Genomic DNA, 25,000 nt, shown 5'->3' with positions numbered 1-25,000 from the left:
CACACACACACACACACACACACACACACACACACACACACACACACACACACACACACACACACACACCACACACACACAGACGAAGGAGCTTGAGGGGAGAAGAGGTTTGCTGATGCATGCAGTCAGCAGAGAGACAAGGAGAGGTTTTAGATAGCAGAGTGTCAGTCAGACATAATCCCCCTGGAACGACACTGAACACACATGTGTGTGTACATGCACTCACACATACAGAGAGAGACACACACGTTGCACACATGCATGCACGTGCACACAGAAACACATTTCCTAGAATAGCAGCAGTGTGTCAGACTCAACGTTTGACGGTCACAGTATGAACTCGGGGGGAAAACTGGAGTAGATCCTACAGCGTTTATGTTGGTATCTGTACTGTCTGCTTACAAGGATCCCTTGTGTCTGCACTCTGCCATAAAACAATCCATGACTCCTCCACTTCAGCGTTTCTCAAACGTTTTAATGACAAGGACCAAGGATGTCAATTGTGTATTTGTGAGAGGTATTTAGCCACGGACCCCCGCAAGTTTCTTGTTTTTCTTTAAAGGGGAATTTTGCATGATGTTATGATATCCTAAGATGATTGGTACAGTAGAAATAAAATCATAACTGCATCCCGGGTCCGCCACAGCTTAAAAACGCGCGGCTGTGGTCCTTACGCTAAATCGCATATTTTAATAGCTTTTTGGTTGTTGTTTTTTGGGTGAGATCTGACGTTCATGGTGACAGAACACTATGCAACGTGATTGTCTTGAATGCGCCCCACCGGAAATCTCATTTCGAAATCTCGTCTAGCGACCATAGGTACACGTTGGGGCAAAATTCCCCTTTAATGTGAAAATACCTATTTCATTTTCTGCTGGTTTTTGTCTTTTGTTTTGTCATTGTGTTCTTGCTCCCTGCCTCCCTTCCCCAAAAAGGGCCACAATGGAAACAAGCCTTCAGGGTTTTTGTGCTTTTATGCTTTTTAACTACTTTTCAATAAAGTGCTCAATCAATCAAATCAATCAAAAAATGCACAGTTTCCCGTTTCCATCTTTCTAAACGCCGTCTGAAAGGACAGCCCATAATAGTCCCTTGTGTCTGTATACCTTGGTTAATGACAGCATTCTCCTCCGTTACCCGGGGTGATGTAGGTATCCGGGGAAACGCAGAAATCGCTGGCCGTCTGTGAGGATGAAACCAGACCATTAGACTACAGTTACATCCACACACACACACACACACACACACACACACACACACAAACACACTGAAGCAGAGAAGATTACGTCATTGTGCTGTAGAGAGCTCAGCCATGTTGCCATGGTTACTCACTCACCGCAGCCACAGCTAGTTCCATACCCAGAGACGCCCAGCTGATCACCAGAGTCAGGACCCCGAGAAGACACACTCTGTGAGAGAGAGAAGAGTCCTGTTAATAACACACTGACCGTTCAGTAACACACTGACCGTTCTGTAACATACTCACCGTTCAGTAACACACTGACCCATTAGTAACACACTGACCATTCAGTTACACACTGACCATTCAGTTACACACTGACCCATTAGTAACACACTGACCATTCAGTTACACACTGACCCATTAGTAACACACTGACACACTCTGTTAGAGAGAAGAATCCTGTTAGTAACACACTGACCATTCAGTAACACACTGACCCATTAGTAACACACTGACCGTTCAGTAACACACTGACCCATTAGTAACACACTGACAAACTCTGTCAGAGAGAAGGATCTCATCAATAACACACTAACCAACCCGTAACACACTGACCAGTAACATGCTGACCCATCAGTAACGCGTGATTTGGAAACCAACCGGAGCTTTGGGCAAACCAAGCCCCCGGAGCTCTCTGTTGGGTTAAGCGAGCTTGCTTTAACATTGAGAGAGAGAGCGCACCACCACCGTTTAAAAAAAGAAGTATGAGCGAGTTGAGTTGATATTTAAGATATGGTTGGAGTGGAGTGAAGAGATCATTACGGCTACAGGAGCATATCTCACGTGACTGAGAACGGTATACCGCAAACTGTATGGGAAAATAGGGCATGCATTATTTTATAATCTAATACTGATTGATATTTCGCGATATGTGTGGAGTGGAACGAAGATATTTTAGGCTGCAAAACAGCTCTGTTAACCCCCGCATCCTATTGGACAAATGCACAAGTAGTAGTTGTTTTTTAAAAGTGTCCTGACTGCGTGGCATGACAAACAGCCAGGCCCACGCTCTAATTCTTAAAATAATGCAAACCACCCCCCACTCCGGGGGGTGGTTTGCCCAAAGCTCCGTCAGTAACATACTGACCATTCAGTAACAAACTGACATACAGGCCAACATGTACTGTAGGTACAGATAAAGCTTAAAAAATTAAATCATGTATGCATGTATCATCCCTATGTTAAATGGTATCAGCCACTAACTATCCATTTTTCTTTCTCTGAACAGCTACAGAGGTACGACACAAAATGATCTACCCGATCATAACAGCTATGGCGGTACGATGCAAAGCGATCTACGCCAGTATACCGTAAGATTACCTACCCAATCAGAGTTCCTCTAGAGTTGCGTATAAGGCCAAAGAGCACCAGAAGGCAGATGAGAACGTCGAACAGCAGCAGACCCAGGTACCCCAGCCACCTGGAAATACACAGCAACATACAGTAAAACACATCTTCTTGCCGCTATGTGGACCTACCAATGTTTTACCACTTTCACACCTTATACATAATCTTATGTACATACTGTATCTGCTGGTCTTATGCTATGCATATACTGTATATCGTTGCTGTCGGGCAAAAAAACAGCTAACTCCATTTTGACGCTTTTGCTTTTTTTTTTTCATAAATCAGTGACCAGTGCTATTGAACACCCTTTACGTCTGTGCGTTGGTAAAACAAATATTGAACCACAACTTTCGGCTAAATCAGCTAACTCCAGCAAAGGGGGGTGGAGTTAGCTGGTTTTGCTGACTCCAGGCTCCACCCCCTTTTGACCTCCAACCTCATTGTTAGCTTGGAGGTCCATTCAGCTGTTCTTATCAATGATGAACAAAACCTCCAAACTCCACTTTTTTTCTTCTTTTTTTTTCTGAAAAATGAACATTTTGGAGTTAGCTGGTTTCTGCCCGACAGCAGAGATATGTAGATATCTCAATCTTTTTATGTTCTCTTTGACATGCTTATTTGTTAGATTTCCCCCCCCACTGCCTTTCCTCTCCCTTGTGTCGAAAACCAGGACATGTTATTGCTTCACGGCCAAACCGTACAATGAAAATACGTTTCAGACGTGATTAGTGGTAGGTTTACGTACCGGTACCAGTCGAAGGTCTCCGTCTTGCGCGCCAGGTCCTCCAGGGAGATGTCGGTGTTGGACCAGAAGGGGACGTCCACCATCAGCCTGACCAGCTCGTCCAGCTGTCCCTGCAGCTTCTGGACGATGGACACGTAGTCCGTCTGCTCCTGGTACACCGTCTCCAGCTGCACCAGGCCCTCCTCCACCGTCTGGTTTAAGGCCAGGGCGCTGTCTGACACCTGCACCGCAACACACACGCACGCACGCACGCCCGTGCACACACACACACACACACACACCCACACACACACAGCTATCAGCTCTCTGCAAAAACACACACTGATAAGAACCTAACTGTTACTGTGTAAGAACACATGTGCAACGGCTGGGCCCTGCACACACATAAACACACTCGCAGATCAACATAAACACACATAAACACACCTACACACACACATACACACACACACACACATGCGCACAAAGACACTCAGATAAACATATGCATATAAACACACACACACACACACACACACACATGCACACAAAAACACTCACAGACACACTAACGTTCACTGCATGGTTTTGCCCCGTCTTTAGTTACGAGTTATTTTCCACAGTGTGAGAAATGTGTGGTTCAGGATCTATGGTCCATAGTCTGGGGGTCATGCGGTGCTGACAGAGTGACTGACGTGAGTGAAACGTGTCACATCGTGATTGTACGCCACAATCGTGATGTTGTGTGACTATCGTAACATCCAGTCTGTTGTCACCGTAACTATAGGATTACCTTGCTATTCACGTTCTGCACCAGGCAGGATGATTGTATAGGGTGTATACGTTTGATTACTTTATACATATTTGTTTGAAGGTGTCTTTATTGTGAAGTTATATTCTTCTGTACCTATTGTACTTCTTTGCCCTGTATCTGTAACTTTTACTGCTGTGCTGTCCCTGGTGCTTGAATTCCCCCCGCGGGATCAATAGAGGTACTGTATCTATCTATGTATGTTGATAGAGAATTTATTTTTTATTATTATTAAAAAAAATCTGCTTCTTGATTATTTGACTAATCAAACATGTAATCGATATATAGAATAATGGATCATTGCAGCCCTGGTCCAGTCAGTGTGCAGAGTGTATTTGTTCAGTTTATTGCAGGTGACTCACCAGTTTCTCCACTCCGGCCACGGTGCGGTTGGCGTGACGGAGGGAATACGCCAGCCGATTGGCTCCGTCACTTGACTCTCCGTTGCCGTAGAAACCTACAGCGATACCAGCGCTGGAAGAGACAGGAAACAGGAAGCAGAGTTACCTCATTGGCTTTAATGAACTGAACAGGGATGAGCTAGAATACATTCACCAACATTTAGGATTTATTATGGTTGATTGTCACGCACGCACGCACGCACACACGCACACTGAGCAAAACAAAACTGCAGCATTGGTATCCCGACTTGCTGACATGCAGTTCCCTTGCTAACCAGCAGGAGGCAGAGTGGTGACTTCTTCCAGTCCTTTGTTATGGTGTTACCCCCTGGGCCTCCAGCAAACACAGAACTACCAGGAATGATTCACACACATGCACACACACACACACACACACACACAAACGCGAGCGCGTGCGCGTGCACACACACATGCACACTGACCGAACGATAATTGGGTCGACAGACCGCACATAATTGTATCCTTCTGCAGCTCTGCACATGCGTGCTCGCGCACACACACACACACACACACACACACACACACACACACACACACACACACACACACACACACACACACACACACACACACACACACACACACACACACACACACACACACACACACACACACACGTTGAGGATATTTGAGGTCCCTGGCCCCGCACCCTTTCACCTAACTCTGGACCCACACTCACACCATAACACCCCCCCCAACCCCCCCGCCCCACCAACAACCAACTCGACAGGCTGTTTACCCCCCCATCCCCATTTTCTCACACTCATCATGTCCCCCACTCTTGTATCCCCCCCTGACCCTCCTCCCTCATTTATGTGTGTGTGTGTGTGTGTGTGTGCGTGCATTTGGGCCATACTTATGTGGGTTGTGTGCGTGCATTTGTGTTGTGAGTGTGTGCGGGGCTGCCTGTGTCATCTTTATACTGACGGCGTCTTTGTAAGTGTGTGTGTGTGTGTGTGTGTGTGTGTGTGTGTGTGTGTGTGTGTGTGTGTGTGTGTGTGTGTGTGTGTGTGTGTGTGTGTGTACTGCTAACAGCTTTGAATGCCTTGTATTACAAGGCAAATTTATAGACGTCATTACAGCACAATTCATTCTGGCCCATTAGCTTGAGTAAGCTGTTCAAGTGCTGGCTCTTAGCAAGTACGAGAGTGTGAGTGCGTGTGTGCGTGTGTGTGTGTTTGTGTGTGTGTGTGTGTGTGTGTGTGTGTGTGTGTGTGTGTGTGTGTGTGTGTGTGTGCGTGCGTGCCTGCGTGCGTAGCCCCTTTTACACAGCCTGTTCAAACCATGGTTCCTGTATAAAAGGTACGGACACTGAATGGGGGTCACGGTTGTGTCACCGCTGAGCTGACGGTGGAGGAAGTCACAGGGCAGAATCAAAGTGTGTAAAAAAGGCACAGCCGGCAGGGTGGGACAGAGGTGTGACATCTAAGGTCCGCGGCCACGCAACCTTTCTGCCTCCAAACCGCTCCCCGCTTCACGTCAACTAGAGATTATCAAATCAAACTACTCCTTAAATGTATTTCTGAATGTCTTTTGGGTCAAACACTAATATCTGGTGTGTCAAAATATGATTTTGCAGTCATTAAAGGTAGGAGAGGTGGTGGTCACGGCAGCACACACTATTCTGAGATTACGGATTAGAACATCCCAAAAAATGGCTTGAATCATATCAGGTGGAAACTCTAAAAGTATCAAAAGTAGCAGATCTACAAGCTCAAAACGCAACGCTTCGCGCCACGTTTCGAGCTTGTGGATCTGCTACTTTTGATACTTTTATGTGACCCTGTAGTATGATCAAGTATAGGGCGTTAATTTACGAAAAACACAAAAAGTTTGAGTATGGAGATAGGGGTTTTCTGCTCGACAGCAACGATAAGGTAGAAATAGTGTCGTACAAACGGATGTGTTAGCAAGACTGAATAGTAATGGAGGGGGAAATGTTTAACCACTTAAACCCCAGCATCGGTATTGTGGGGAAAGCTTTCGCTGAAAATAGCAGATCGACAAGCTCACAATGCGACGCAACGCGTCAATAACAGCTTCCCCCACAATAACAGAAAACAGAAAAGAAACTAGTATTGAGCCCTGAGGGACTCCGGTTACCCATATGGGGTTTAAGTGGTTAATGGGCATGGGACCCGCTTTTTTGCTTATAGAATCAGCAGGACACAGTGATGATGATGGGGTCTGGCTGTTCTGTGATATTATGTTACTCTATGTTGTTTACTGATTACATGTATGTACCATCTGCCAGATGATATTTTGTTCTTGTGCCGTCTTTGTGCGTAGGACTGAAAATAGATAAAAGCTTTAATTACATTTAAAAAAATTATCACACAAACACTTTGCCTGCACAAATCCACCAATTTGTGACGTTATACATCATCCAAGAGAGAGAGAGAGAGAGAGAGAGAGAGAGAGAGAGAGAGAGACAGAGAGCGAAACAGAGAGCGAGAGCGAGAGCGAGAGAGAGAAAGAGAGAAAGAGAGAGCGAGCACCAGCACAACTGTCTGGCACTGAAAATAGCTGATGTAGAAGTGCACAATGCATCGTGCTGCGACACGTCGTGAGCTTGTAAATCGGCTATGTTCGGCTATCGGCTACAAACGATCTGACAAGAACCAGAACGAACCAGGGCAAAGGGAAATGCTACCCCCCCCCCCCCCACTATTATGCCCCCCCCCACTATTATGCTTGAACTGCACCTACCTAATATGTATATAGAATATACAGTGAAGTTGTGTGCACAAAGTTAGGTGGCAGCTACTGGGAAAAAAATGCTATTGGTGTATACAATATACCAAGATTATATGCACATTTACATTTGATGATGCTCTATTTTATTCTCTTTTTGCTCTTTTTTGCACTCTCTTTCTAAATCTTTTTACGATTTCTATAATTTTTCCGTTATTAAGGAAGCCAAACCAAAATAAGTTTCACTCTCATGTACCTGTACACAAGATGTAACAATAAAGTACAACCTTGAGCATTGATTTTCGGCGCCAGACACAATGTGCAACTATGTATAAATCAGACTTTACAGTGCCGCCAACAACAACACATTTAAACCAATTACCCTAAATGAATAGGCACAGCCCAGAAACTGTACATAAGCCTGTATGTTGTGAAATAAATGGGTTGAGATGTTGTAAACGTACAGTCCATTATCCTACAGACAGCTGTCATCTTGTTGAGTGAGAGGGAGAGGGAGAGAGCGAGTGAATGGGAGAAAAGGAGAGAAATCATGTTATGAAGTGAGTTTGGTAGGCAAAGAGAGGAGGGAGCGCACACCTGTGTTGATGAGGTGCTGGCCACGGCAAGGTAACAGTGTAGACAAAGGATGAGGCCGCACAGCTCTTAGCCAAGATGCAAAAAGTGTCTTTAAAATTAAACCAACGTTTCGACAGTAAAGTCTTCCTCAGGGTTTTAAAAAACGTTTTTCTTACTTGTAAAAACAGCCTTTATGCTTCACTACAGGTGCTTCTACGTCTGCTAAATTGTGTCAATCCATTTAGTCTGTTTTGTGGAATAAATGAGCGTGCTCAATGCTCATGCATAAGTATGCATTTAATCTGACGTTTACTATGGACATAAAACTGTAAGCTTACGGGATGGAGCCATTAGAAGAAATGCTGTATTGTGTGTTAATGTATCCCTGTATACTGCTTAATCCTACTGTCTATCCCTCTGTCCATCCAATTGTCAGCTTTCTCTGAATCTCTCGCTCTCTTCTATCACTACCAAGCTTTGGTACCAAGCATCAGCAGGACGACACATTGTGAACGTGTAGATTGGCTATGTTCACTATTTGTGATTTGTTTTTGCAAACATATGGACGTTTTTTTTTTTTTAAATCTGAAATTATTTTTCAAAAATTGAAAAATAGTCCTCGTCTTGTCGTTCTCCACTCCTTCTCTTCTCCTTAATGCCGTTGTTTCCTCCTCTCTCTCTCTCTGTGTTAGTACCTGCTGTTTCAACCACTTCATCCTCTCACAGCTTAAAGGAGGCAGCACGTTCAAAAGGTCACATGAGTGAGAGCTAATGGTGGATGGCTTGACCCAGATACAATAGCTCTTTATATAGGCTATACGTTCTCTCTCTCTGTGTGTGTGTGTGTGTGTGTGTGTGTGTGTGTGTGTGTGTGTGTGTGTGTGTGTGTGTGTGTGTGTGTGTGTGTGTGTGTGTGTGTGTGTGTGCGCTCGTGCGTGCGTGAGACAAAGTGTGCGTGTAACTGTAATGCCGATGCAAAACAAAGTGTACTTATGGCTTCACACACACACACACTGAGAGATAAAGTGAATGAGAGAAAGAGAGGCAAACACAGACAGAGAGAGAGAGAAAGAGAGCGGGGGGAGAGAGGAGAGACAGTGAGAGAGAGAGAGAAAGAGAGAGAGAGAGTGAGGGGGGAGACATACAGCAGTGCATGGCAACTGTGTGTGTGTGTGTGTGTGTGTGTGAGTGTGAGTGTGAGTGCGTGTGCGAGTGCGAGTGCGTGTGCGTGTGTGCGTGTGTGTGTGAGTGTGTGTGTGTGTGTGTGTGTGACGTTAATTCACAGTGATGCCCATCATATGGAGTCAGGACCCGGTTCTGCTCCAGTCCACAGTCTACTGCACCGTCAGCAGCTCACAACACAAGACCACATGAAACTCACAATGAATGAATGCTGTGCTGGAGTGACTCTCAAGCCTTTCCATGTCAAGTTTACTATACATTATAGGGCCACAGACCCCCCCATAACTCTGAGAGTGTGCAAATGGAACCAAATGGACCCGTAAGGGTCCATTTGGTTCCATTTTGCACACTCTCAGAGTTACCAGTCATTCACTCAATAGACAGAGTTACTGCACACTCTCAGAGTTACCGGTCATTCACTCAATAGACAGAGTTACCGCACACTCTCAGAGTTACCGGTCATTCACTCAATAGACAGAGTTACCGCACACTCTCAGAGTTACCGGTCATTCACTCAATAGACAGAGTTACTGCACACTCTCAGAGTTACCGGTCATTCACTCAATAGACAGAGTTACTGCACACTCTCAGAGTTACCAGTCATTCACTCAATAGACAGAGTTACTGCACACTCTCAGAGTTACCGGTCATTCACTCAATAGACAGAGTTACTGCACACTCTCAGAGTTACCGGTCATTCACTCAATAGACAGAGTTACTGCACACTCTCAGAGTTAACAGTCTTTTAGCTGGGGGCCCCCATGGCCACCACAAGGACCTCTGGGGGTCCCCGGAACCACACTTTGAGAACCACCGTTGTTGCTAGACCCGAAAAAGGCCTCGTTATTCGTTAAGCTCACGTGACGCTCCGACGGGCCAAGTGTGGAGTAAATATATTCATCGGATCTGGAGGTTGTGAATTATTGATGACGTCTAAACCAAATGCCAGCCTTTGATCCATGTATTAATATCCATGTCTGTAAACACGGCAGCGCCGAGATATCAGTCCGCTTTGTCAGCCAGCAGCACGTTGAACCTGTCATTAAAAATACGATTCATGTTCCTTTCTCCAGGTTCCTACCTGTGCTGGTCGATATGACTTCAAATCAGTATCACGATTACTTCAAACTTTTGCCTTGATTAAGATTAACGAACGATTATAAAAAAAAAAAAATAGTGAATATAGCAGCTCTAATAGATGTAGGTCTGCTACAAGTGACACTTTTTTGTGTCGACTTGTTGATATATAAAACTTGCTTCTACATTTTTCGATTAACCTACAAGAGCTAGATTTAGTTGTTCATGGGTTCTAAATCTCAGTTTCGACATATTTATGGGTAATTGCCTAGCCCGCGGCACCCTAAGGTGCCTTCGTGCCAGTCCAGGGGAGCCGCAAGAATAACTTGATATTTGGAATTTGCCAACATCACTTCATTGGCAAATAACATTATTTCATAGCAGTTTAGGTGTCAAGTACAACGTTATTTTTAATCAGTTCTAACCAAAACAGATAGGGTAATCTCTCAAGTTTTCTTTCATGTCTTGAACCCTATTCTAAGGACAAACATTTGGTGAAAATAGCAGATCTGCACGCTCACAACGTGTCACGTGGTCGACGCGTTGTGAGCTTGTAGATCAGCTGTTGTCGGTGACATTATTTAGTGTACAGCGGAAACAGAAGGGGGCCTCGTATAGAGCCCCGGGGCTCTATCCTAATACATAGGATTTAAGTGGTTAAGAAAAGAAGGAGAAAAAAAAATGCTTCTGCCACCATGTTGTCATTGACATGAGACATTTCACTCAAGAAGGAACACATACAATCCCCCACGGGACTGAATCCCATCACCCCTTTCTCTCCAGTGCCTCCCTTAACCCTTTAACCCATTGATACCTGGAACGCTTCTGTCACCATGTTGTCATTGACATGAGACATTTCACTCAAGAAGGAACACATACAATCCCCCACCGGGACTGAATCCCATCACCCCTTTCTCTCCAGTGCCTCCCTTAACCCTTTAACCCATTGATACCTGGAACGCTTCTGTGTCACTTTAGATGCCTTTGGCTATTCAAAAATAGCAGATATACAAGCTCATAGCGCGGCACCGAGTGCCGCGCTATGAGCTTGTAGATCTGCTATTTTTGAAAAAATCGTGAAAAAATATTTTTTATATTTTCTTCAAAAAACTGTTAGGATTTAGATTTTTTTAAAGAATCGCCTGTAGCAGATCTACAAGCTCATAGGTGCCGCGCTATGAGCGTGTAGATCTGCTATTTTGGGGAAAAATCGTGGAAAATCCTTGGTCTTTGAATATATATTTTTTTGTAACTCAAATCTTTGCTTCTGGGGGTTCTACAAATGTACACTAAATCCTAACAGTTTTTTGAAAAAAACGTATTTTGCTATAATTTCTCAAAAATGATATGTATTTGGCCATGGACCCCCATCTAAAAATATGTTGTTTCAGGGACCCCCAGAAGTTGTAACAGAGTAAAACAAAATTGCTTTAAAAAGTATATATTCAAAGATTTGCACACATTTTCATGTTGTTTTTTTTTTAATAGCCAAAGTAATCTTAAAATGACACACAGATGCATTCCCGGTCTTGTAGGGTTAAAAATAAATGTATACTCCGTAGTACAAGGGTCAGGTGTCACTTCCGGGACGCGCTGTTAGCTTGTAGATCAGTTCTTTCCGACAAGAAACAGCATCGTGCAATGGACGTGTGTATAAAATGAGCTTTTCTCTGCTCTCCCCCTCTGAGCTTTCCTACCGTCTGTCTCAATGAAGACTAAACTAAACGCACCAAAGGGGTGTGAATGTATGTTTTTAACTCATTGACTGCCAGAGTTAAAACCTCGTTCATAGCTGCCCTTGCCAGCGATTTTCGTGTTTTTTTGTTTAGTTTTTTTTTAATTTAATTTACATATAGAAAGTCTAGCTGGACATTTGAATCGTTTTGATCGTTCCACCACTAGAGAGCAGCACATACCCAGCTTGCCCCCCCCCACACCCACTCACACAGTCAAACACATGAACCCTGATGTGAAATGGTCTCAGATTCTCTGATCGGCGAAAATTACGATGTGATACACGACGGGGATGACTGTTCGTCACCCAGACCATAGATTATAGGAGGGGAGGTCTCCGATAGCTTTTTATACCGTGTGAAAAACTGTTTGTTTCCCTATTATGGTCGAAAATGACTGGGGGAAAAAAATTTAAACCGGAAACGGAACCCAAGTCATGAAACCGGATGCAGTGGTGGGTGAAGTAAGTGGAACCTGAAACTTAAAGTGATTCATTACAGAATAGCGTGATCAGAGCATAAAGATCAAAAAATACCATAGATCGCATTAATGCTATCTTGGCGGCCAGGCGCGCTATTTATTAGATCGCATTAATGCGATAATGGCGGCCTATGAGTTAAAGCCACCGCAAAAAGCCTGGTGGAGTATCATGTCACTCTCAGTGTCATCAGCGGAGCGTCAAAACAGAGGTTCTCAAAGTGGGTTCCGGGGATCCCCAGGGGTCCCTGTGGGGGGTTTCGAGGGGGGTTTCAAGGGGAGCAGCAAAATGACATTGATAGTTATAGGAACCGAATGGACCCTTACAGGGCTGTAACTCTCAGAGTTGACTTAACACTGAGGAATGTATATCTACTTGCTATGTAGATTATAGCAGTGGTTCTCAAATTTTTCATGTCAAAGACCCCCAGAATGATTGGCCGCGGACCCCCATCTCAAAATGTTTTGCTCCCGGGACCCCCAGAACAAAGATTTGAGTTACAAATGTTTGCTTAAAAAAATGTATATTCAAAGATGTGCACACATTTTCACGATTTTTCCAAAATAGCAGATCTACAAGCTCATAGTGCGGCACTCGGTGCCGCGCTATGAGCTTGTAGATCTGCTATTTTTTAATAGCCAAAGTATAAAATATGGATAAAGGGTACAATTATTGTGACGCTTTATCAACTTTGCTGGGGACCCCCTGGCAAGAAACCCTGGGGGTCCCCGGAACCCACTTTGAGAACCAATGGAATTTAGGGTCCCAGTCTCAGAGAGAGAAATCGTTATCAAATGGGGGGTCCGTGGCCTAATAATGCATCACTAACTGGGGGTCCTTGAAATGAAAACCCCCCCCCCCAAAAAAAGTTTGAGAACCACTGCACACTAACGATGCAGCTGTGATAAAACGGCATCAAAGGTGCATGACATCATCACTGAGCCAATGCGATGATGTCACCATCCAGACACGCAGGGAGGCTCGCCGGGGAGTCTACTAATGTAAACAGTGAATAAGGGGCTCGTGTGTGTGTGTGTGTGTGTGTGTGTGTGTGTGTGTGTGTGTGTGTGTGTGTGTGTGTGTGTGCGCGCGCGCGTCCATCCACGCGTCCATCCGTGCGTGTGTGGGCATCAAATATTCACCATGAAATATTACAGTTAATCATGAAATATTTAAAGCTGCAAATACATACTGAGTCACACAGACGCCCCCTACACACACACACACACACACACACACACACACACACACACACACACACACACACACACACACACACACACACACACACACACACACACACACACACACACACACACACACAGAGCCTCCTCCTGACTGTATAATTCATCTCTCGTCTCTTGCTTCAAATCTGCTTCTGTCTCCATGGCAACGTTTCTAGGCCAGAGAGAGAAGGAGGCAGAAGTGAGACCAATAAAGAAAGAAATATAAAAGGAGGGGAGGGGGGGGGGGGCTTAGAGGAGGAAGAGGAGGAGGAGGAGGAGAGGGGGGAACGTCAATGTCAGAGTCGGGAACGTGTGTACAGTGTTAGCGAGCGGGATATACGCATGTGTGTACTATATACTTGTGAGGGTCAAATGTACCCACCAGTACAGTAAAATATGGTCTCTGTCGGGTGGAAACCTCTTATGTCCAAAACTGTTACTTTGTTTCAGGATTCAAATAAAAAATATATCAAAAGTAGCAGATCTACAAGCTTGTAGATCTGCTACTTTTGATGCTTTTGTGTGACACTGGCTGTAGTGTGATCAAGTAGGGCGTTGATTTACGGAAAAACACAAAAAGTTTAAATATGGAGGTTATGGAGGCAACAATATGAGAAATAGACATGGTTGTTTTATGGTTAAAAGGGATTTTTAGAGTTATATATAGGCTTACAATTAGGAAAAGACACTGGTTGGGTTAAGGGCTAGGATGAAACATTTAGAATTAGAGGTTTGGTTTTGGGGTTTTGGGGCTGGACTCATGTCGAGTTATTATGTCGGGCACCGAAAATAACCGCGTTGTGAGCTTGTAGATGTGCTATTTTCGGAAGTAGGCCTTCAGGGTTAAAAATGGCACCATAAAAATGCTAAATGCCATTCATAAAATGAAACGTTGACGTCCTCACAGGTATAGTGATACGAACGCGCGTGTGTGTGCGACGCGTGTGTGTGTGCATGAGTGTCGACAGACAACCCAAAACACACCAGGCAGTAGCACATGTGGTCAAACTCCCCTCAGTTGAGGTGAAGGACCTCAGAATGTTCACACACAGCCTTCAGACTGTGGAGAAACGTTTCAAACTGCAACAACATGCCCCCCCCCCCTCCACATACACACACACACACACACACACACACACACACACACACACACACACACACACACACACACACACACACACACACACACACACACACACACACACACACACACACACACACACACACACACACACACACACCCCGCGTTGCAACATGACGTGACTCGTTTGGTTCAATGACTGCAGCAGCTTTATAGTGGAATGAGAGCTGCAGCCTGCACTCTCTTGTTTCAGACTTGTTTCATAAATAAAAGCTGGGTCGTACACCGCGGCCCGCCGACGCTACACATGTGACGTCAAGGAGAATGTGTTAACCCACTTATCTGCTACCCACCCAAATTTAGAACAAACGTGGGAGAACTCTCATTCTACTACTCTGCCTACCACCAAAATGTGGAATGCCCTGACAACCTCCATTAAAGGATGTGTATCACTGGTTTCTTCCAAAACTGGCATCTATCAGGAGACCACAAGGGGAGGTTCCCCATCAAAAAGAGGTGTCATTCAATGCCGCCGTTTTTTCCTTTGTAGATTTGGTGTAGAAGGGAAAAAAGTCTAGAACCCTGGAGGAATGTGGTCAACTACTTATATAGGGGTTTAAGTTAAGCCCTATTTTTTTTTTTTATAAATAATTTTGTATTGTACGCTTTTGTAAAAAAAAACTATTTGAAAATATCCAATCTACTAGCTTGCGCTGCATTGTGGGCTACTTTTGAAATATTTTCAACCATTTTCCCCTAAACGTGCCCAAAATAGGGATGACAGGGTTAAAGTGGTTAATCATCAACCTTTCTCAAACCAAACAAATGGTCTGAAAAGAAAAAAAAAACACTTGGTTCTTTGCTGCAGGGCGGGGGTTGGGGAGAGAGTGGGACACTGACTCACGCTCACATATTCACACACAATGGGTTCTTATTGCGGCTGTATTTTAGGCACTTCAAAAGAGCTAAATATGGAAGAAAGACACTGTATGACACACACACACAAGAATTCAGCTCCACTCCAATGTCCTTGTGTTTGACCATTTATTACGCCACGACGCGTTAAACAGTTCCCCAGCAAACTATTATAACTAATGTGGATATTACAGTGTTTTCATGTCACTCCCACGCTCACCTCCTCTCTCTGTCCAAATGCCCCACTCCTATGAACAGGTGAATGCCATGACTAATTAGCGCCCCAGCTCCGGTGACCACACCCACCACCTAATGCCAGTGCAGCGCCCAAACTATCAATTAATGTGCATATACCTTCAAGTCAATAATAAAAAACACAAGACTTTAAGTCACATAATGGCTCCCATGGAGGTCCTGTAGGTACTGCGTTGAGATGCATTGTGAGCTTGTAGATCTGCTATTTTCAAAATGTTTGCCTCTTTCTTATATTATTTGACAATTTGGCCAATGTTTGACCAGTTTTTATTGTAACTTCTTTTAGGTATTAAAAATGTCTTATAAGTCCTTAAATTAAATCCACTTCACTGTCATCTGGGGACCCCCCAAAAATCATGTGGGGACCCCCTGGGCCCTTAGGGCGTGACTTAGGGCGTGAAGTACCCAGTCGCTAGTCGCTACTAGTTAGTTTCGTAACTAGTGATTTACTAAATTCTGTTGCACAACGACTATTTAAGGCATAACTTTCTTAGAGTAATGTATAGTCACATCATCCGAGATAATGAACACAGGAGTAAACGGAGAGATACAGCCTACTAAAACCACTAAAATGGCTCACTGCTTAATGACTGAACCCAAAGACAACACTGGAGCAATCGATTCACGCTTTAATGTGCAATAAAAGTGCAAACATTAAAAGCAGGGTAAGTGATTTTCCTTGGTTAGAATAAGTGTTAACTAGCTCTTAGGGGTGTGCCGATACACTAATTTCACCAAACGATACGATACGATATTTGGCTCACAACTTCGATACGATTTCGATACGATACGCACTTTTTTTATTATGAAAAATATATGGGGGAGAAAAAAAGCAAATGCAAACAAATAATTCTGTTTTTGCATTATTCAGATATGCGAACTTGTAGCTTTTCAGCTACAATAGCCGTTTTGAATCCAAATAGGGCAATAGTGTGACACCTGACCCGAAAAAAAAACATGTTGTCACCCTTTTCACCTCGGGGCTGTTTGCATGCCTGATTATTATTATTGTAAAAAAAAAAAAAAAAAAAGTTAAAACGATATATATTTTTTTCAAAACGATACATATCGTCACGAAAACGTATCGCGATATATCGCGGGACGATATATCGGCACACCCCTACTAGCTCTATATTCTGATAGTACTCATTGCTATAGAGTGTTTGTTTGTTCAGTAACAGTAATGCGTAAGTCTTGACTAGTTATAAGCCATTTACACAATATCTAGGCTAAGTTTTAACCAAAATGGCCACTGAAGCATACATGTGTGCGCACTAATGCTGTGACCAGTAGGCATGGGCCAAATAACAACATTTAGGTATGTTACAATGATGACAGTATCTATTTTTAATGATACAACGCAAACAGAGACACCGTGGACACTGTACCGCCGAACTAGTTTCAAATCTGAAGGTTCCCTTTATTATGTTCTTTATGGTACATACTCTAGTGGGGCAATGCGTGCATGAGGTTAGTTAGTTCCCCCTTATTATGTTCTTTACGGCATTGGTTCTCAAAGTGGGGTCCGGGGACCCCCAGGGGTCCTTGAGGAAGTTCCAGGGGGTGCGCGGCCAGGGGGTGCGCAGCCAAATGGTTCCATTTGTACACTCTCAGAGTTTAATTAACATTGATTTTACAATATAAATTGGGGGTCCCAGAGATAGAATTGCCATTAATTGGGGGTCCGTAGCCTGCCTAAATGCATGTCAAACTGGGGGTCCTTGAAATTAGAATGGTTGAGAATCACTGCTAGAGCCGTAAAAATCTCTGGCATATCCTTTCAAATGGTGGTCCGCGGGCTAACAAGTGTCAATTTGGGGGTCCTTGACATGAAAAAGTTTGAGAACCACTGCTTTATGATACATATCGCATTGGGGCATGCATGCGTGAGGTTAGTTTAAAGTATAAAATAATGTTATGGCAACATTAGCTTGCGGGTCGGCATGTTTACATCTCAATTACATTTCAAAGGACTGTTTTGTTTACACTGTGGATGGATTCCATTTTTGCCTTTGAAGAGAGATCGGATGAACAAGTACAACATTGTTCTTCCCGGTGCCGTTATCAGCCATCAAGTTGTTAAATAAAGCATGTCTAGATGAAAAACAGACAACTAACATGGGCATCAACTTCATCCGTGGATCTAACGTTCTCGTCTATGAAATCGACACCCGATGGGACGGAACAAATCTGTCCCGTCAACGCTAATACAAGTGAACCAGCAACTGTGTATATGTCAGATACTGTTTGTACATATTTTGTAATGCTGTTAATACTGATTCAGTGCTATAGCCTTGATTCTGTGAAAGGGATGAAGACTTCAGACACATGGAATCATGTGTAAAACTCTCATTTCTATCAGTGGGAGACATCCAGACGTTGCGCATTATGATGCGAGTCAACGCATTGTAAGCTTATAAATCGTCTATTTCACGCTGCTTCCGCACGACGCCATCGCACAACAAAGTATAACATATGGGCTTAATTGTTTGCGGTCTGGAAATTAGAAAAAACAATCTAAGACAATGGTTCCCAAACTGCGGGCCGGGACCCCTAGGGGGGTCCCCAAATTATTATTAAAATTGTTTTTTCGGGGGGGGGGGGGGGGGGTCCCCAGATGATTTGCTTTAACACATTGCATGCCAGTCGCGTAGATCTACGCGAACCTATTTAAAGCCGCAGCGTGCCAGTCGCGTAGATCTACGCGAACCGCCGATTCCCATGTTAAGTGCCCCAGGTGCACTTTCCGAATTTTTTTGATCCATTTCCGTTTCCGGTTTCCGGTCGGAAACGGAATTATTCGGGTTCCGGTTTTTTCGATCGTATCCGCTTCCTGTCTGGGATCCTGTTTAAAACTCGATTTTCTCTGGTTGTTGTTTTTCTCCTCGCTGATCACTGTTTACCGTTGGTCGGCTGTAGCTTCAAGATGGCGGCACGGATTTGGAAACTGTTTTCGCTGGTTGTTTCTCACGGATCCGCTGTGTGTTTAGAACCAAATGAACGCGCACTTTTAACTTATTTAGCGAGGTCTGTGGCGACATGAAAAAAACTAAAAAACAACAATAAAACGCTGGCACTGGTGAGTACATTATGAGATTAAACTCTGGCATGGAATGTGTTAATGTGCAACATTGTTTTCTCACTCAACAGTAAACAAACCAACATACAGTATAAGTGTGTGCAGGATATCTGCACATTTCTAAAGTTACAATTTAATGACTTTTAAGACCTTTTTAATACCAAATTGGCCAAATTGTCAAATGTTACGTAAGAAAGAGGCACACATTGTGGAAAATAGCCAATCTACTATCGGAACAACGCCGCGCAGGGAACCCTTGATCTAAGACACGTTAAGACTTGTTCAGAAGCTGCAGACACCCGTTGTACACAGGACTTAGACCAGTGGTTCTTCTTAAGCAGTGGTCCGGGGACCACCAGTGGTCCTTGAGGGGGTTCCAAGTGGTCCCCAGCTAAATGATGGAGAGTTGGTAACCAAATGGACCCTTACGGGTCCATTTGGTTTCATTTTACGCTCTCAGGAGTTAAATTATACTTAATTGTTATTTTGATCAACGTTTGCCTGTTATCTCTCCTACACATCAACACAGCATGGAATTGTGGACAAAATCGTATCCAACGATAACCAAATAATAAAGTTTTGGGGTCTGAAAGTCTAAATCTCATCAAAATGGTCCGTGGTAGCCTTTTTTACGGGGCCAGAGCTCTCAGCTCTGGACCTGTTTTAACTCTTTGACTGCCAGAGTATTTTCATAAAGTACTCCCCCAGTGCCAGCAATTTTCGTGTTTTTTTATTTTTATATTTTGAATTTTTCTCATGAAAATAATTTAAGGACACATAATGTAAAGACCCAGCACAAATCCGCCACTAGAGCGCAGCACATGACAGCTTTGATCATGTCGTTGGGTCTCTCTCACCCTTCTTCATAGATTAGACAAGGAAAAACATGAAAACGGATGTGACGTCCCCCCCATTGTTTTGATCGGCGAAAATTACGTTGTGATATACGACGGCGATGACTGATCGTCACCCAGACCATAGATTATAGAAGAGAAACTGTCCGTTTGTCCGTCATACCGTGTGAAAGACCGTTTATTTACCTATTTTGGACGAAAATGACTGGGGAAAAGAATCAAAAACCGGAAACGGAATCCAGGTCATGAAACCGGATGCAGATGTCCGTGAAGTAAGTGGAACTCGAGAATAACATTGAATATTAAGCAGCATAGCGCAATCAGAGATTAAACAATGAACGCGCGTCCAGCGCGTCGAGCGCGTCGACGGCCAACTGGACAAAGTAGCACTTGACGCGTTATCGCGTCGTCCGCAGTCAAAGAGTTAATGTTCCCCTCTTTTTTCTTCTCCCCCAAAAAGCATACGCTTTTTACGAAACTTGGCCATATGGTAGATGGTCATGAAAAACTATCAAGAAATAATTCTCACAATCTTTCGTCAAAAGGTGGCGCTATAGCACTCAATTGAAAATGCCAACTTTGAACAGGTACAACTCATGCCCTGTTTGACCTACAGCCATGAAACTTCAATATACATATGCGTCTACTCATGATCAACAACTTTCACACTCTGACTTTTGACCTCTGACCTTTAGATCTCCCACCATTTTGAATAATATGAAAAACAGTTAAAACCTATCTCCTCCTGGGATTTTTTAGTAATCTGCACGAAACGTTTTACACATGAACTTTGAACCTATGCCGAAAAACTGATGCAAAAGATTTTCCATAAGTGAAAAAATGAAGCTTTAATGAGCCAATGAATATTGCAGTTTTATGACAATTATTCATCTGCCCCTAACACATACATGCAGACTCACATTTCTTTGAAACTTTGCGGTAATGTTGAGGGTCATTTCAAATATCACTGAAACCAATCTTACTCCAATTGGTCAAAGGGGGGCGCTATAGCGATTTTTTGAAAATGCAAACTTTAAACAGGCAAAAGTCATGTCTCGTTTGGCCGACAGCCATTAAACCTGCTTACACATGTGCCTTGACTCATGAGGAACACATGTATCACGTTGACCAGTAAGCTCCGCCCTTAGATTGTCCGCAATTTTGAGCAGTTTGAAAAACACTTAAACCCAGGATTTTCCAGCTATTTGCGTGAAACTGTATCATCTGAGCGATCTCCTTTTTCACAGGTTTCTGTCTGTTGGTCCAATGGCTTCTCCCTTAAACGCGTGCCTCACAACCTGAAGGTTGCCAGTTCAAGCCTCAGATGATGCAGACTCATTTAAGTTAAATTGCAAAAAACATGACTGTATCAATGAATACATGTGCAAACGGTAAAGATAACATGAAATGCTTATTTGAGAGTATGTTTTTTCAATGTATGACGTACTTCATTGTGAAAATAGCCGATCTACAATCTCACAACTTTTCAGATAGCAACGTTTTGTGAGCTTGTAGATCGGCTGCTTTCACTGGTTTCCGTTTCGAGGAGACATACAATTTCTCTATTGGTAAATGTTTTGTGAACGAGTGATCTTAGTGTTAGTGAAACAGGGGCTTGGTTCATGACAGAAGGCAAAAGTTTATGATCTTCAACAGACAACTTCAGCCTGGATGAAGCTATAGCACTACAGGTAGTGTCTCAGCCTGTGAGTCTGAAGGTTGAGAGTTTGATTCCTGTCAATGGCAATAGGTTGAGCTGTCTGTTTCTCTCACTCTGTCTATCTGGCTCTGGTAGGTGGGTCATTACGGGGCCAGAGCTCAGCTCTGGACCTGTTTTAATGTTGCCCTCTTTTTTCTTCTGCCACTTTTCGCAGTTCTGGCTGAACCGTGCATACGCTTTTTACGAAACTTGGCCATATGGTAGATGGTCATGAAAAACTATCAAGAAATAATTCTCACAATCTTTCGTCAAAAGGTGGCGCTATAGCAAAATGCCAACTTTGAACAGGTACAACTCATGCCCTGTTTGACCTACAGCCATGAAACTTCAATACACACATGCGTCTACTCATGATGAACAACTTTCACACTCTGACTTTTGACCTCTGACCTTTAGATCTCCCACCATTTTGAATTATATGAAAAACAGTTAAAACCTATCTCCTCCTGGGATTTTTTAGTAATCTGCACGAAAAGTTTTACACATGAACTTTGGACCTATGCCGACAAACAAGCAGCAAAGATTTTCCATAAGTGAAAAAATGAAGCTTTAATGAGCCAATGAATATTGCAGTTTTATGACAATTATTCATCTGCCCCTAACACATACATGCAGACTCACATTTCTTTGAAACTTTGCGGTAATGTTGAGGGTCATTCCAAATATCACTGAAACCAATCTTACTCCAATTGGTCAAAGGGGGGCGCTATAGCGATTTTTTTTAAATGCAAACTTTAAACAGGCAAAAGTCATGCCTCGTTTGGCCGACAGCCATTAAACCTGCTTACACATGTGCCTTGACTCATGAGGAACACATGTATCACGTTAACCAGTAAGCTCCGCCCTTAGATTGTCTGCAATTTTGAGCAGTTTGAAAAACACTTAAACCCAGGATTTTTCAGCTATTTGCGTGAAACTGTATCATCTGTGTGATCTCCTTTTTCACAGGTTCTTGTCTGTTGGTCCAATGGCTTCTCCCTTAAGCGAGTGCCTCACGACCGCAAGGTTGCCGGTTCAAGCCTCACTTGATGCAGACTCATTTAAGTTGAATTGCAAAAAACATGACTGTATCAATGAATACATATGCAAACGGTAAAGATAACATGAAATGCTTATTTGAGAGTATGTTTTTTCAATGTATGACGTACTTCATTGTGAAAATATCCGATCTACAATCTCACAACTTTTCAGATAGCAACGTTTTGTGAGCTTGTAGATCGGCTGCTTTCACTGGTTTCGGTTTCGAGGAGACATACAATTTCTCTATTGGTAAATGGTTTGTGAACGAGTGATCTTAGTGTTAGTGAAACAGGGGCTTGGTTCATGACAGAAGGCAAAAGTGTATGATCTTCAACAGACAACTTCAGCCTGGATGAAGCTATAGCACTACTTGTAGTGTCTCATTCTGTGAGTCTGAAGGTTGAGAGTTTGATTCCTGTCAATGGCAATAGGTTGAGCTGTCTGTTTCTCTCACTCTATCTGGCTCTGTCTGTAGGTGGGTCATTCCACTTTTCAATTGCATCGCACAAAACATGACTGCATCAAATAATGCATGTGCAATTTTTTAAGACATTACAATCTAATATTTAATTCAGACACTGTGAAACCACATGTTGCTTTTCACTTGGCAGGATGTAAAATGTCATCTCTCTCTCTCTCTCTCTCTCTCTCTCTCTCTCTCTCTCTCTCTCTCTCTCTCTCTCTCTCCTCTCTCTCTCTCTCTCTCTCTCTCTCTCTCTCTCTCTCTCTCTCTCTCTCTCTCATCTCTCTCTCTCTCTCTCTCTCTCTCTCCTCTCTCTCTCTCTCTCTCTCTCTCTCTCTCTCTCTCTCTCTCTCTCATTCACCAGGTCAGGTCTGTTGGTCCAATGGCTTCTCGCTTAAGTGTGTGCCTTAGAACCTCAAGGTTGCCAGTTCAAGCCCCACTTGATGCAGACTTCATTTAAGTTGCATTGCACACAACATGATTGTGTCAATTAATGCAAGTGCAATTGTTAAAGATAACCTGAAATGCTTATTTGAGAGTATGTCTTTTCAATGTATGACATAGTTCATTCTGAAAATAGCCGATCTACAATCTCAAAACTTTTCAGATAGCAACGTGTTTCTGAGCTTGTAGATCGGCCTGCTTTCACTGGTTCACTTTTATCTTCAACAGACAACCTCAGCCTGTACAAAGCTATAGCACTATAGGTAGTGTTGCAGCTTGTCAATCCGAAGGTTCAGGGTTCGATTCCTGTTAATGGCAATAGGTTGAGATGTCAATTCCGCTTCCATCTCTCTTCAATCTATTATGTTTCCAAGTCTCTCTCTCTCTCTCTCAATCTATTCCGTTTCCATGTCTCTCTCCGCTCTCTCCCTTCAATCTATTCCGTTTCCATGTCTCTCTCTCTCTTCAATCTATTCCGTTTCCATGTCTCTCTCTCTCTTCAATCTATTCCGTTTCCATCTCTCTCTCTCTCTCTCTCTCTCTCTCTCTCTCTCTCTCTCTCTCATCTCTCTCTCTCTCTCTCCTCCTCTCTCTCTCTCTCTCTCTCTCTCTCTCTCTCTCTCTCATTCACCAGGTAGGTCTGTTGGTCCAATGGCTTCTCGCTTAAGTGTGTGCCTTAGAACCTCAAGGTTGCCAGTTCAAGCCCCACTTGATGCAGGACTTCATTTAAGTTGCATTGCACACAACATGATTGTGTCAATTAATGCAAGTGCAATTGTTAAAGATAACCTGAAATGCTTATTTGAGAGTATGTCTTTTCAATGTATGACATAGTTCATTCTGAAAATAAGCCGATCTACAATCTCAAAACTTTTCAGATAGCAACGTGTTTCTGAGCTTGTAGATCGGCTGCTTTCACTGGTTCACTTTTATCTTCAACAGACAACCTCAGCCTGTACAAAGCTATAGCACTATAGGTAGTGTTGCAGCTTAGTACAGAAACTGCACTCCTAAGAGTCCTCAATGATATACGCCTTATCACAGATATAGGCTGCCCTGCAGCCCTGGTACTCCTCCCTCGATCTGTCAGCTGCTTTCGACACAGTGGATCACCGGATCCTGCTGTCTAGATTGGAGCACCACGTTGGCATTTCTGGTACTATGCCCTACTATGGTTCAGGTCTTACCTTACCGACCGTTAGTTTTAAAAGTTAGACTAGGCGATTTTAACTCTAGTGTGGCCCCCTCTAACCTGCGGCGTCCCTCAGGGTTCCATCCTTGGTCCCATCCTCTTTCTGCTCTATATGCTCCCATTAGGCCTCACTCATTAAGCAACACAATCTATCATTTCATTTCTATGCAGATGATATTCAGCTCTATTTACCGTTAAATATGACCAGCACTGACCCCCGCCCAGCCACTGTTAAAATGCCTCTCTGATATAAAATCCTGGATGAACACCAACTTTCTCACTCTGAACGAAAGCAAGACCGAAGTCATCATCTTCGACAATAACCCTAGCTCACCCATCACCCCACTCGGCCCCCTCAGTGATAATATCCGTTCCTCAGTTAAGAGCCTTGGTGTCACCTTCGACAATAAACTCAAATTCAACAAGCATATTAGCTCCGTGGTCAAGGCTAGCTTTTTTCAGC

At 43.5% G+C, this 25,000-nt stretch overlaps 1 protein-coding gene across 1 annotated transcript in view; it reads right to left on the bottom strand.

Moving 5' to 3' along the window:
• ttyh3b (tweety family member 3b) overlaps positions 1 to 25,000 on the bottom strand; it is a 58,490-nt gene that overhangs the window by 11,709 nt on the left and 21,781 nt on the right. The window contains 6 exon segments of the mRNA XM_080447618.1: positions 1,107 to 1,140; positions 1,142 to 1,183; positions 1,337 to 1,409; positions 2,568 to 2,663; positions 3,336 to 3,556; positions 4,488 to 4,599. Of these exon segments, the coding sequence (XP_080303744.1) occupies positions 1,107 to 1,140; positions 1,142 to 1,183; positions 1,337 to 1,409; positions 2,568 to 2,663; positions 3,336 to 3,556; positions 4,488 to 4,599 (578 nt within the window).

Source organism: Gymnoscopelus braueri (assembly GCF_963280865.1).
Source record: "Gymnoscopelus braueri genome assembly, chromosome: 2".
Taxonomy (NCBI): domain Eukaryota; kingdom Metazoa; phylum Chordata; class Actinopteri; order Myctophiformes; family Myctophidae; genus Gymnoscopelus; species Gymnoscopelus braueri.
This window is presented reverse-complemented; position numbering and strand designations above follow the sequence as displayed.